The sequence below is a fragment of the Panthera uncia genome (genome assembly GCF_023721935.1).
Source record: "Panthera uncia isolate 11264 chromosome E2 unlocalized genomic scaffold, Puncia_PCG_1.0 HiC_scaffold_19, whole genome shotgun sequence".
NCBI lineage: Eukaryota > Metazoa > Chordata > Mammalia > Carnivora > Felidae > Panthera > Panthera uncia.
In genome coordinates, this window is record NW_026057588.1 from 9,433,633 (window position 1) to 9,446,456 (window position 12,824).

At 54.9% G+C, this 12,824-nt stretch overlaps 1 protein-coding gene across 1 annotated transcript in view; it reads right to left on the reverse strand.

Annotated features, from left to right (window-relative positions):
• Window positions 1-230: 230 nt before the first annotated feature.
• Window positions 231-12,824, reverse strand: part of ARHGAP35 (Rho GTPase activating protein 35) — a 119,368-nt gene continuing 106,774 nt past the window's right edge. Inside the window, exons 4-7 of the mRNA XM_049621078.1 lie at window positions 10,275-10,352; window positions 8,526-8,657; window positions 1,471-1,576; window positions 231-688 (exon numbers count right to left, since the gene is read on the reverse strand). Of these exons, the coding sequence (XP_049477035.1) occupies window positions 331-688; window positions 1,471-1,576; window positions 8,526-8,657; window positions 10,275-10,352 (674 nt within the window). The 3' untranslated portion in view covers window positions 231-330. The remainder of the gene's footprint in view (window positions 689-1,470; window positions 1,577-8,525; window positions 8,658-10,274; window positions 10,353-12,824) is intronic.

A 12,824-nucleotide genomic window follows, 5' to 3' on the forward strand; every position in this document is an offset into this window, starting at 1 on the left:
TAAGCGGTCTGGGGAGCAGGGAGCGTGTAGAGGGTCACGGGGGCCACTGCCTGGCCAGTTCAGTCCTCAAGAAGGTCCAAGTCAGAGAGCAGGGCGCCCTCTGGCTGCTGCCTACGGCCGGCTCCGGGGTCTGCAGCGCTGGGCTCGGGGAGCCTGATGGCCCAGCACAAGGTGTGGACTGGGGCTGGTGCTACCGCTGAGGTCTTGAGAAGGTAACAGGGCAGAGGGGACACTCTCCCCACTCCTACCCCAGTGGACCTGGTTTTGTTCAAGGCCGCATGCCACCCCGCGGAAGAGAGAAGGTCACCTTTGGCCCCAGGCCTCGGTGGCTCACAGCGTGTGTTCGGCTTGCAGCTGGGAGGGGAGCAGGGCCTGCATGGGAGACTGGGGCGTGGGTGGAGGCGACTGGGGGGGTGACGGCTGGCTCGTGCCAGGTGTGGAGGTGAGGAAGGGGACGGTGGAAGCCACGGCGGAGGGGGAGCTGGGCGTGGCACCGGGAGGCTCACTGATGGGCCGATTGTGGAAGAAGAAGGGGCACTGCTGGATGAAGAGCTCGATGATTGTCTGGTAGGTCCGCGTGGCCGTGAGGGCGTCCATGGTGCTGAAGTCGGGTCTCATCAAGGTGGGCCAGAAGCAGATGGAGAGGTTCTCACTGGTCATGAGATTCACCTTGTTGTTGTGGCTGACTCTGTGGGTGACACCAAACTCACGGTCAGGGCTCCACAGGGCAGGGGGCCCCAGATGAGGCTCTCTGCCAGCAGGGACCCTGCCCTGTCCCATGTGTGCTCGTGCTCACTGACACCCCAGACCGCTCTGCCCGCCTGCCCGTCTACAGCCTGAACAGAGAAAAGGCCCGAGCACAGCTCTCCCGGGCCTGGCCTGGAAGTCGAGGTCGGAGACCCTCTAGGGCTGGTCCTCTGCTTCGGTGTCGCCACAGGGCCAGCCCCCGAGGAGTGACTCTGAGGTCTTGCCTCAGGGACAATCGCCCGGGCCTCAAAGTGCGTGACACTGCTCTGGCTGCACCGAGAGGGAGTAGGAACCCCATCAAACACCACTCTGGCGAGAGAAGAACAGGTTTGCCTGGAAAACCAACCTACTCTGTCTGTACATAAATCCGGGAAACAGTTCCAGGCTTCCTGCCCACACTCCTGCACGTACTCGACGAGTTCGAGCTTCTTCACAGCACACGTACCTTGGCAGTGTTCTGTCACATACCGCGGAGGACCCTGGGCATGCCCGAGGCCACACGGGCCTCTCAGACAGAAGCAGGACGGACATGGGAGGAGGAGTCGAGACCCCAGGATGCCCCTGGTGAGCCAGACGTGGCCTACTGAGGAGGGAGACGGCAGCCCTATCACTGCCAGGCTGAGGACAGGGCCTTGCTCTGCGTCACGCTGCTGCTCACCGGCCCGGCCCCTGACTAGCCATTTCAGGTGGAGGGAAGACCCGAGGGCAAGCCCGGCCACCTACTTGTTCAGGTGAGAGATGACGTATTTGAAGACTTCGTGGTTTTCCTTTGGAAATTTCTTGAGTACTTCCTTAAGGGCATGTAACTTCTGCTCCCGGTCATTGATTTCTGAGGAAAGAGAAAACCAAAGACTTCCATGGCCACAGCTGGTGGGTGTTGCGGGCTCGAGAGATGGCAGTCCTGGGCGGGTGGTGAGACTGGTGGGCTGGGGGCCGCCTAGGGGTGGCCCAGGGCTCTTACACCAGGTCAGCCCCACTCTTCCCCCCAAAAGTCTGTGCCCACAGCGGGCACACCTGGCGGTGGCACCGACCCAGCAACCGGGCCCACCTCGGGGTCCCAGGCCCCTGCTGAAGGGGAGCACTGTGCGCCCGGGGCTTCCTGGCCCCCCCACCACCCGAGACTCAACGATCCACACAGACTCCCCATACAGAACACCATTCTTCGCTCATCCGGTTGCCCCCGGAGACAGGAATCCCGGTGCAGAAAGCCCGCATGCTTCCTGAGCAGACGGGTGAGCACTGCCACCCACCCACGCCCACAGACTGTCTAAGGAGGGAGTCTGTCACAAGACCAGGGCTCTGTCCTTTCCCTAGAGACACAAGGACCCTCTACACATCCCCCTATCGGAGGAGCCGATGGAAACAGTGGGGGAATTCTCATGCAGTTCATCAAAGGGCCTATGCACCCCTTTCCCCCACCACCACCCACACTTTGCCCATCATGGAATCCTAATGTGGTGGGAGTGTGAAAACAAGCTAACTCGAGTAAGGGCTTATCCACACCAGGCCTGGTTCAGCAAGTCTTTGCTGTCCTACGAGGAAGGGGCTTGTCGCCCTATTGAGGGATAAGGAATCTCATACCCAGAGAGGTGACGGAGCTGGGACTCAATCATCACTGACTGGCTGTGGATATCGTGTTTCCTGGGATCCCACCTCCCTTCCCTGAATACGCCCGGCTTATCTTGGCTAGGAGAGCCAGCCTAGACAGATTTCTTCGAGCATGGAAAGATCCCCCTGTGGCTACTTCTTAGAACTGAAGGTGATCTCTAGCACTCAGAAAAACTAGAGTAGGGCCCAGGAAGAGATAACAGCTATCCCATACTTATGGGGGTGGATGAATGGGGGGATCGCTAAAAAAATACGATGGTTCCCGACTGGTTTGGGGGCACAGACTCCTTTGGGCTGGATGTGAGTTCCAGAACCTCTCCCCAGATAGGCCATGTACAACCCTGTCTACGACCTCTGGAGTTCACGGACTCGCCCAAACCCATCACATTCCTTAGGAAGCCTGTGGCTTCCAAGTTAAGAACCTCCACGGTAGGCATTGCCCCTAGAGGGTCACGGTTTGGGGAAGCACAGGAGGAGCCTGGCTCGAGCTGGGCGAGGAAGGACAGGTGGTGCATGAACGGTAGGGGGGGGTGGCAAGGGGCAGGGGGCCAGGGCCGTGCGGTGGGACAGAGCCAAACCCAACCCACACGGTCTTGGGCACAAATTCTGTCCCTGACACCCGCCAGCTGTGGGATCTTGGGTGAGTGACACATGTGAGTGTCAGGCCCTTGTCTGTAAAAGGGGCTGGGGATGGTGATGCCGTACTGTGAAAGGAACAGCACACACACAGCAAGCATCTGGAGGCGGTCCGAGTGTCAGGAAGCAGCGGGAAGGGAGGCCACAGAGACAGGCAGGGCCGGAGCGACCCAGAGCTTTTGCCGGTAGGCTCACGGTCATGAAACTGGGGAGTTTTAGGACTCAAGATTGGGACTTGGTAACAACAGTGTTTGATAGCGTCTGTCTGTTAGAAAATGATTGAAAAGCCAAGGGAGCGAACTGGGTGGGGTCACTATCACCTTCACTGCTCTGCGCCTAAGATTTATTTTAAGGGTTCCACCTTGAGAGCACGCTTTGTCTCCGGCCTTGAATTTCAAATACTTTTTACTGTTAAACTTCAGCAAAAAGTTTACTTAAAAATAGTACACTGCTCTAGGGAGGATGCGCGATCGTCCTGACACCTGAGAAGCACAGGCAGGGCTCAGAATCTCACTTCATAAAAAAGCGATCGCGCCCCCTTACAGATGCAAGCCCGGCCCAGGTGTCTGCTGGGCGCCGGTGCGGCACAAACGCAGCTGTGTGTTTTCATCAGGCACTTGACCCCTAGGGCGCCTTCACCCAAAAGCGGGTCTCTGCCATCCTGACTAGAGGCAGGAAGCGGGGCTGGAGTGACAGGTGCCGGTCTTCTCCTTCCCACCCATGGTGCCACAGGGATGCTGGCTCCCTCGGTCTTCCTTGGGAGGAGGGGGGGGGAGGAGGGGGGGGGGGGGGGGGGGGGGGTATCAGGCTGCCTCGATAGTAACTCACGCCCCTTTCTCAGGAATGCCACGTGGTGCGGCAGCAAGGTGCCCAACGAAGACCTAGATGGTCCCCCCTACTCATGCTTCCCCTCCCTTTCTCCAGCCAGCTTCAGGGTGCAGGTGCTCACGAGTGCTGGGGAGCACAGGGTTTGGCGGGAGGAGCAAGGACGTCAAGGAGACAACAGGAAGCCTCTCGGTGCAGGGCCCGGCCCTCTGTTGTCTGTCTCACGAAAAACACGACCCATCTTGCTGACCACCTTCTGACTTCATCTCGCTCACCTCCCCCCTCAAGCAAGCGAATCTTCTTCCCGGTGCTCGGGACGCCAGTGATTTCTTCCTCTGCACAGGCCAGAGTGCTAGCGGGGCAGCTTCGGAGCGGCTGTCTGTGCAGCCCTCACCGCACTAGGCTCACCCTACGCGCTGGCTGGGGCGAGGCCAAGAGGCAGCGCCAAGGACGTAAGACCGGTGGGGGGAGGGCGGCCGGGCACAGGCTCCGTCTCCCGGTCCCCCACGTCTGCTCCGGGTCCCCTGCCTTCTGCCAGGCCGCAGCGCTCTCCGGCTTCAGATCCTCTTTGAAGGACGACTCGGGTGGTGAGGGGCCCTCTACAGGGCAAGGACCCCCCCAGCTAACATGTCATACTTGTGAAATGAGGTCTCAGCTGATGGAGACGGCAACACGGGTTCAGAAGAGGCATTTTCAGGCCAGCTGAACCAAGGCAAAATTTTTACACAGACCAGGCGATTTAGAACCAATTTAGAACTAATACATACCCTAAGAACTCGGGAGGAAGAGAAGGGGACAGCCAGAGGCCACAGCCTAGAGGTTAGCTCACCACACCCCTCACAGTATACAGAGAAACTAAGGCTCAGAGAAGTAAGAATACGGGCCCAAGGTCACACAAATTGCTGTCAGGGATCTCGATCCCACACACAGCTCCTGCCTTGGCCGTGCCACCCTGCTGCCCACGTCACCCCAGGCCATCAGACAGGCTCTAGGCTTGGACCTGCTGCCGCCCCACACAGTGCCTGGAGGAAAATCTGATGGCCTTCGACCATCTCGCACACCTGCACCACCAGAAGAGGAAAAAAGTGGCTCAAGGTCACAGCACCCTCTCAGTGAAGCATGCAGGCACGTACAGCATGCACCCTCTACCTCTCTCTCAGGTACAAAACGAGTCCAAGGCCAAGATTTCACTCCGCCGGGCTTGGAATGGAAGATTCCGGGTATCTCTCTCCGGGAGGCGTGACCCTGCAGTAACCTGTTCCATGCCTCCTACCCTGCCAGACCGAGGCAGGGACTACACACTCCTCTGTCTACTGCCATTTGTCCCTGTCCCACACAGGGCCTGGTACGTGCCAGGATGTGAGCGAGGAACACCCCCGTGACCTTAAGCAGCTATCTCGACAGACAAGAGGAGGCACGATCCCAGGATGTTTACCACCTCTAGCTGTAAGGCACCCCGTCTCCCAGTGGGAATGGTAAGACGGGAGCCAGTGCCCTGAACCACTTGGGTCCCACATCCCTTTGACAATCTGATGGAAGCTGCTGGTCTTCTCTGTACACTAAACTGCACAAATGGAGCTTTACAAGTAGTTACGGGGCTAATGAGGCCCCGGAGCCAAAGGTCCTTAGGCTCAGAACTTCTGGACCAAGACAGAGCTAGCTTTAGGTCCCTCTGGCATAAAGGACCTAGGACAGGACTGGCTGGACCGGAGGGGCTCTAAATAGGTGGTGGTGAGGCTGGCGGTGTCATAAGAGGAGGAGGGGAAGACGTGGGGCAAGAACGAATGACAATATTTGGCGAGGGCCAGGATGAGGTGTGCGTGTGAGATGAACAGGGAACCCAAAGCCCTTTTCTCTGCCTCCTGAAATCCTGGTCCTCCCTGAAGCCACAGCTCAGGTGCCATCTCTTCCACAAAGCCCTCCACCCTGCATTTTCTACCCTTCCAGCTCAGCTGGCTTCATTCTGTCTGGCAGGTAACTAACGTATGCACCCTGGCAGGGCAGGGACGACGTCTCTGCATGGAAGGTCAAGACCCAGCGTGCCACTCCCCAGCAGTGTGGGTGACGGATGCTACTGTCACTCATTTCTGAATCACCCACACATCACCTTGAGTGTGGTAGGAAGATAAATGGTAAATAATCACAAAAACCTCTATTTGTGCACACATTTTCAGCAATGTTCAATATTGTGAAATTCTGCAGCTAACAAAACAATTTGATAGTGACCTTGATATTTGTTGTGATGGAATCTGAAACCATTCTCAAGCCCTGAACACACAGACACAACAGCTCTTAGGTATTAAGTGGGAAGAGCTGGTCAAGTTGATGTTGCCATGGAAACCCAGCCAGGCTGGGAATAGCTACTTTTGGGCTTGAGAATCTTCGTTTCATAATGTCCCTTAACACTAACACTGGTACTGCCTACTTGGTGCCCCTGGTTAAAGCCACCCCAGGACATACACAGCCCACCTTCACTCAACTGCTGTGGCCTTGAAAGGTGCCATGTCAGCGAGATCCTCTCCACCCTCCTGCCCCCAGGTTCAAGACAACGGAACCCCAGCTGACTGGCTCGGGCACAGGAAACACACAATGGGAAGAGGAAGCAGAAATCTCCACCCTTTTCCAGGCTGCTGCAGCAAGGGGCTCCCTTTCTCAGCAGTGGAGACTAGGGAAGCTGCTGTAGGAAGGGCAGCTGATTCTCTATCAATAACACCTCCCTCTCCTGCCCCCCCACACCCCTCCAAAAACAAAAAGATGCTATGTTAGCAGTTCCTGCAGAGACAATGGGATTCTGTCGGGTGCCAGGACTCTACAAGCCTCTAGATGGCGCCAAGTCAAGACAAATGCTGACAGGAATCCACCGGCTCCAGGAGGGGAGTACCAGCCCACACCTTTTCTCCCCAACTTCCGCCAAGAGAAAGCTTAGGTGGAGAGAAAGCTGGCTCCACATAGAGATTTCCTATGTGGTTCGCATCTGGGCCAGCCTGGAGCCTGCTGGAGGAGTCTTTGGACAGCAGGATCAGAGCAGAAGCTGGCACCTGTCCCCACCCAACTCATCTTGGAGAAACCCGGACTCCTATCCAGAGAAAGCAGGTGGGAAAGAAGGCCCGGCAACCCTACGACAGCCCCAGAACCATGCGCTCCTGCCCCATCCGTGATGGGCTTGGATAAGATCAGGAGCCGTGAGAGATTTCAATCCACCGAGACCATGAGGATAAAGCAAGGCAAAGGTGGCACCCAGGTTGTGAAAGTCAGCACCGCGGAGTACGTAGACCATGGAAAGGTGACCCCAGGGGTCCCGCAGTTCTGGCAGCAGCCAGGTTCTGACCTGGGCACCCTCACATTTCAGGGGTGGGCTTTTGTCGGCACGTCCATTTCCTGAAGCCACTAAGAATCTGTGACCTAAGACTTAAAACCCTGATTTGCAACTGCCCCCAAATTTCTGCCTACACCACCAGCCTTGTGAGTAAATCATGCTTGCTTGCAACTCCCTCTTCTGAGTTGGGCACTGATGAGATGAGACTAAAGTCCTGTGGCTCCTTTTCCTCTTCCCCACCTCTATGGTCACCGGCCAAGACACTCCCTTCTGCAGCTGCGCAGCGATGGCTCCTTCTGGGGGTCCTGGCCCACCAGAGCTGCACAGCAGGAAGGATGCCTCTGACTAAAAAAGGTAAAAAGTGCCACAAGGTGGGAAGCTGTGGTACTACACAAAGTCCGGGAAAGGCTGCCCGGAGGGAAGGCTCCCAATCGGGTGGACAGATGCCTCCTGAGAGAAGCAGGTCAGGGTGGAAACAGCTGGCAGGGCGGGCAGGATGGCTCACAAAGGTCGCCATTAAAACCAGAGGTGCTGGGGCACCCGGCGGCTCAGTCGGTTAAGCATCCGGCTTCTATTCAAGTCATGATCTCGTGGCTTGTGAGTTGGAGCCCCGTGTAGGGCTCTGTGCTCAGGGCCTGGAGCCTGCTTTGGATTCTGTCTCCCTCCCTTTGCCCCTCCCCCGCTTGCTCGCTCTCACTCTCTCTCTCTCAAATATAAATAAACATTAAAAAAATTAAAACCAACAACAACAAACAAAAAACCAGAGGTGCTGACCTGCCACCCCCCCGGCCATTGATCATCTGGTCAGGGCAACTGGAACCATCCCTTTCCCCCCAGAGGTGGGCTGGCCCCAGACTACATGCTAACTTCCTTGTAAGAGGGATGGGCAAGCAGAGGGGAAAAGAAATACCCGCCCCCTTTAACAGGTCTCTTACCGCCCTGCCTCGAGGTCTCTCCTAATATTTCATAAATAGGAGCGGGGACAGTGTTGTAGGGAAACTAAGGGTCAGGGAACATTGTGTCGACCACGCTTACACTTTGAACAAGCATAGGAGCAGATTTGACCCAAGTCTGCTACAAAACCAGGCTAGTAAGTCATGGAGTTTTGGGGGAACCTGCAACGATTTTGCTAGAATGCTTAGAAAAGCATCTCTGGTCTACAAAGGCGGGGGTGGGAGGGGTGGGGGCTGATCTACAAGCCCCTACGGCATCATCCTTAGTTAGTTCCCTGTCCTTATATCCTTCCAACCTCAGCTCTAAGAGCCAGAGTGTCTGTTCCCTGAGCACAGGACTCATTCTACTGATGCTCAGCTCCTCTCCCTTAGTTCAACAAACACAGTCAGCCTGGAGTGCTGCCTGGGCCCACGAGCCGGGCTGGGTTACCAGTACTCACTGTGTGCCTCCACCAGATCAATCTGCATGTTGTACGGGACCAGGGGGTCTGGCAGCTCTGAGAAAAAGCTCTTCATGGCACCAGCCACGGTATTCACTGTAAAGTCTTTCTCTGCCAAATCCAGGTTGTGGTCTGAAAGGAAGTTGGGAGAGTGAGGTCAGTCTAAGCTGGAAAGAAGCAAAAGGAAAACTCAGTGCTTGGAGAAAGGCAGAGAAACCTCGAAGACCCTGGGATGCTGCCCAGGGCTGGCCTGGAGCCTGGGCAGGGACTGAGGATTATCAAAGACTGAACAGGAGGTGGCATTCCCTGCTAAAAAAAAAAAAAAAAGCTGTGAGATTCGCAGACAGAGGCTGAACACCCAATGCCTCCTTCCAAGGTCATCCTTTGAATAAAGCAGCTTCACCCCCTCCTTCTGTCCTGCCTTTTCCTTACACCCCCCCGCCCCCCACCCCCTTGGAAAATCAAAGGACTTTCCTAAAAGGTTGGCTCACTTTTCACGGTGGGTTGCAGAATGTTACCAATAATCTCAACTCCATCCTTATTCCTTAAGGTGGCAGGGTGAGCAGAGTCCTCTTTCTCCCTCTGCCCCTCCCAGCTTATGAAACCAATGACCTCTGTGCCTTCACTTTTCTTTAAATGCTTTATTACATTCCCGATTTACAAGAAATCATCTACTGTTAGACACTAGCTATTTCCATTTGGGGCGGTAGAAACCATTAACAGATTCTTGCATATATACATGTACGTAATGGAGTATGTGGCTCTACCCTCGTGCTGACGTCAGGCCTCCCATCTTGCAAGATTCCTTAGTGCGTGCCCTCCCCGCACTGCTGGCTAACCGGCTGGCCGTGGCGGGGTTGGGGGCCTGCCCCTGGCCGCTGCTCTGTCCCACACGCCCACACAGGCTGCCTGGCTTCAGAATCTGGCTTGGTCTCCTCAGGCCCAGCCACACGCTGGGTTGGACCCTACTCTGATCCTCAGCTTACTTTCCTCTCCGGCTGGTGACATCTGAGAAGTTTCATTGCTTTGGCTCGTTTGCTTCTGGCACCAGTGGGTGTGACTTCTCAGCCCACAGTGTGCTCAGTTCTAAGACTTAGAGTTTAGCTCTCTGGCTTCAGACCTCTGAGACCCAGCTTTGGAGACAGGAGTCCCGGCCAAGAGCCAGTCTAACTCATGAGACTTCAGCTTTGGGAGTCTGGGTCCCAACGCTCAGCTGATCATAAACGTTCCCTCGCTTTGTCTCTCTCGTGCAGGGACTCTGCGAGGAGGGGAGTCATAGCTGAGGGTATTCCTGGGGTTGGCAAAACGGGACTATTGCTGCAACCCAACTTCAGATTATGTGCCTGCAATTACGCCCCGGGGGCCCAGGGCAAGGGAAGCAAGGCCCTTGAGAGGTGACGGAGGCACACGTTGCCCTTCCCAGGGTGAGAGAAGCAAGGCACCTCGAGAGGTGACCTGGAATACGGTCAGTGGACGGTGACACGGGGGAGCAGCGGGCTGACTCGGGTTCGGCGCGGGGAATGCTTCCGTCTGGCGGCAGGGCTCGTTCCCCTCCCCTCCGAGTGGCAGTGTGACCTCGGAGGGAAGGCTAACTGGGGCCAAATGCTCTCTCTTTCTCAGTCACCAGTCACCAAGAGCCAGCACCTCTTGGCTCCGGGGCTGTGCGCGGCAGGACACCCCGGCAATTTGGCCGTCCCGTCCGCCCTGACCGGCTCGAGCCTCCAATGCTCAGCCAGGCTGTGGCCTCACCTTGATCAAACTGTCTCTGCAGACTCTCCATCTCCGACTTATTCCCGCTGACCCGGTAGATCCCTTCTGTGCTCAGTCCTGAGGAGAAACAAACAGGTATCTTAGGAGCAGGGAGTGCAGAGAATGAGCAGGACTGGACTTGAGCAAAGACGGGGCGATTCCGTGAGGAGCCCACACGGGGGAGGAAGAGGGCGAAGCACAGACTTTCCTAGATGCTTCAACCCACTTCCCCCATTTTCGTTTTTACTTCAATATTTAAAAATATTTTTTGTAAAAATTAAAATAATAGAGAAATGCCTCAGCTAAAGATAATTTTTGTCCACATTTTGATGTATATTCTTGTACTTTAATTAAAAACTTCAAAACAATTTTTTTTTAGTGTTTATTTACTTTCGAGACAAAGAGAGACAGAGCATGAACAGGGCAGGGTCAGACAGAGAGGGAGACACAGGATGGGAAGCAGGCTCCAGGCTGTCAGCACAGAGCCCGACGCGGGGCTCGAACCCACAGACCGCAAGATCATGACCTGAGCCGAAGTCGGACGCTCAACCGACTGAGCCACCCAGGCGCCCCTGTTCTTGTCATTCTTGTTCATTTTTTACGAGTGGTCCCTCTCACTGTGTACTTGAAAGAGGCCTCTGAATAGTAAGGAACTATGTTAATGTTACAACATTCCCCCTTTTTGTTATGTGTCTTCTAAATATGTATAATGAATTCTTTGAGGTATGTAATTTAAAATTTTTAGGTTTTCAGGACCAGTCTGTTTCTTTATCAGTCTTCCTTTGTCTTTAGACATTTTTTTAAAAGTTTGTTTATTTTGAGAGAGACAGCCCAAGCAGTGGAGGAGCAGAGAGAGGGGGAGAGGGAGAGGGAGAGGGAGAGGGAGAGGGAGAGGGAGAGGGAGGGAGAGAGAGAGAGAGAGAGAGAGAGAGAGAATCCCAGGCAGGCTCTGTGCTATCAGTTCGGAGAGCCTGATGAGGTGCTCTATCTCACGAACTGAGAGATCATGACCTGAACTGAGACCAAGAGTCAACCGACACTCAACTGACTGAGCCACCCAGGCGCCCGGATGTCTCCCTTTGTTTTTACCTTTGAACAGCTTTTCCTATTTTTAGAGCAGGTACTCTCTATTTCTTTCTTGTTCTTTCATAATTTTTTTTTTTTTTCACTTAGCTCTGTGATCCTTTTATAACTGATTTAGTATATACAGCGTTAGGTAAGGAAAAAAAATCTTAAAATGTAGTTAAGTAATACAGAAGAACACAAAGGATCAGGTGAGAGACTGACTCACCCCACCCTTCAGCTCTCAACCCCTCGGCACAGGAAGCACCGCTCAGGTTAAAGTGGAGTCCAGGCCCTGGCTACTGCCTCCACTGTCCTCATCTCAGGGAAGCAGAGGCCACGGCTGTGCCCCTGAGACCACAGTTCTAAAGGACGAGGAAGTCACAGTGAAGAGCAGAGTGGGATCTCATGGCTAAACCAAGCCTGGCCCCTCCTGAAGACTACGGTTTCGAGCAACCCTGGCTAGCTGAAGGGGCCCTGAGGATGTGCCCCGGAGCCAACACCAGAAGGCAGTGTGGGCAGTGGAGACGGGACCAGGCCCGGAAGTCAATTAGTGAGCTCCTGAGAGCCAAGTGTCTCAATGTCAGTTATCACCGTAATTACTGCCTCTGGAGAGGCACCCATCAGGCAAGATAAAAGCAGCAGCCTATTTCTGGGGCCCCACAACAGTAGCAGGTGAACTCTAAAGAACATCGAAGCAAGAGTCATCAATTCTCTGGCTTAAAAGCTGTTAACTGCACATAGGCCTTTCACCCCAGAGAAAAGGGGGTTAACGGGCCAGCCGTAAGGACACCCTACCTTGCAATGCCTGGCTACAAAGGAGCTGCCCTCACTGCATTTGTGGGGAGGGAGAAGTACGTACACTTTCCAAACCTGAGGCCCCAGACGAACCCCGTTCGGCAACCTTGCTCACTGCCTCCCTTTCGGCACTGACGTTTCTGGAGTGTCTCTATGTTGTGCACTGAGCCGGGTGCTTCCCCACCACATCCACCTACTCACTCACTCACTCACTCACTCACTCAATAAACGATGACGCCCCTGAACCCTCCAGCCCTTATGGTAGGAGCTGCTGGACAGTGACAACACAGATGAGAAAAGGAAGATTCTAAAAGGTGAAATCCTCGCCCCAAACTGCACAGATGATAAGAAGCCCAAGTCCAGGGCCTCTGTCACCCTTCTGCCTCAGTGCTGTTCCGGAAGATGTCTGGCATCTATCCAACAGGTTGGGGTCCAGACCACAGTCTTCCCCGCAGAAGACAGGCCACACTTGAGTGAAGTCCATTGGTCCTCGCCATTCTGGGTCGCTTTTGAGATGGCACATCCCCTAATGCTGTCAACCCCCAAAGGTCAGAGTCAGGGATGGACCTAGTAAATTTCCAATGGTCTCTTTTCTTCTTAGTGACTTTTCCAAAGCGTCTCAGACATATTTAAACTTTTTACCTATTTCACATCCCAGGTAACCACACATACGACACACAGACACACACA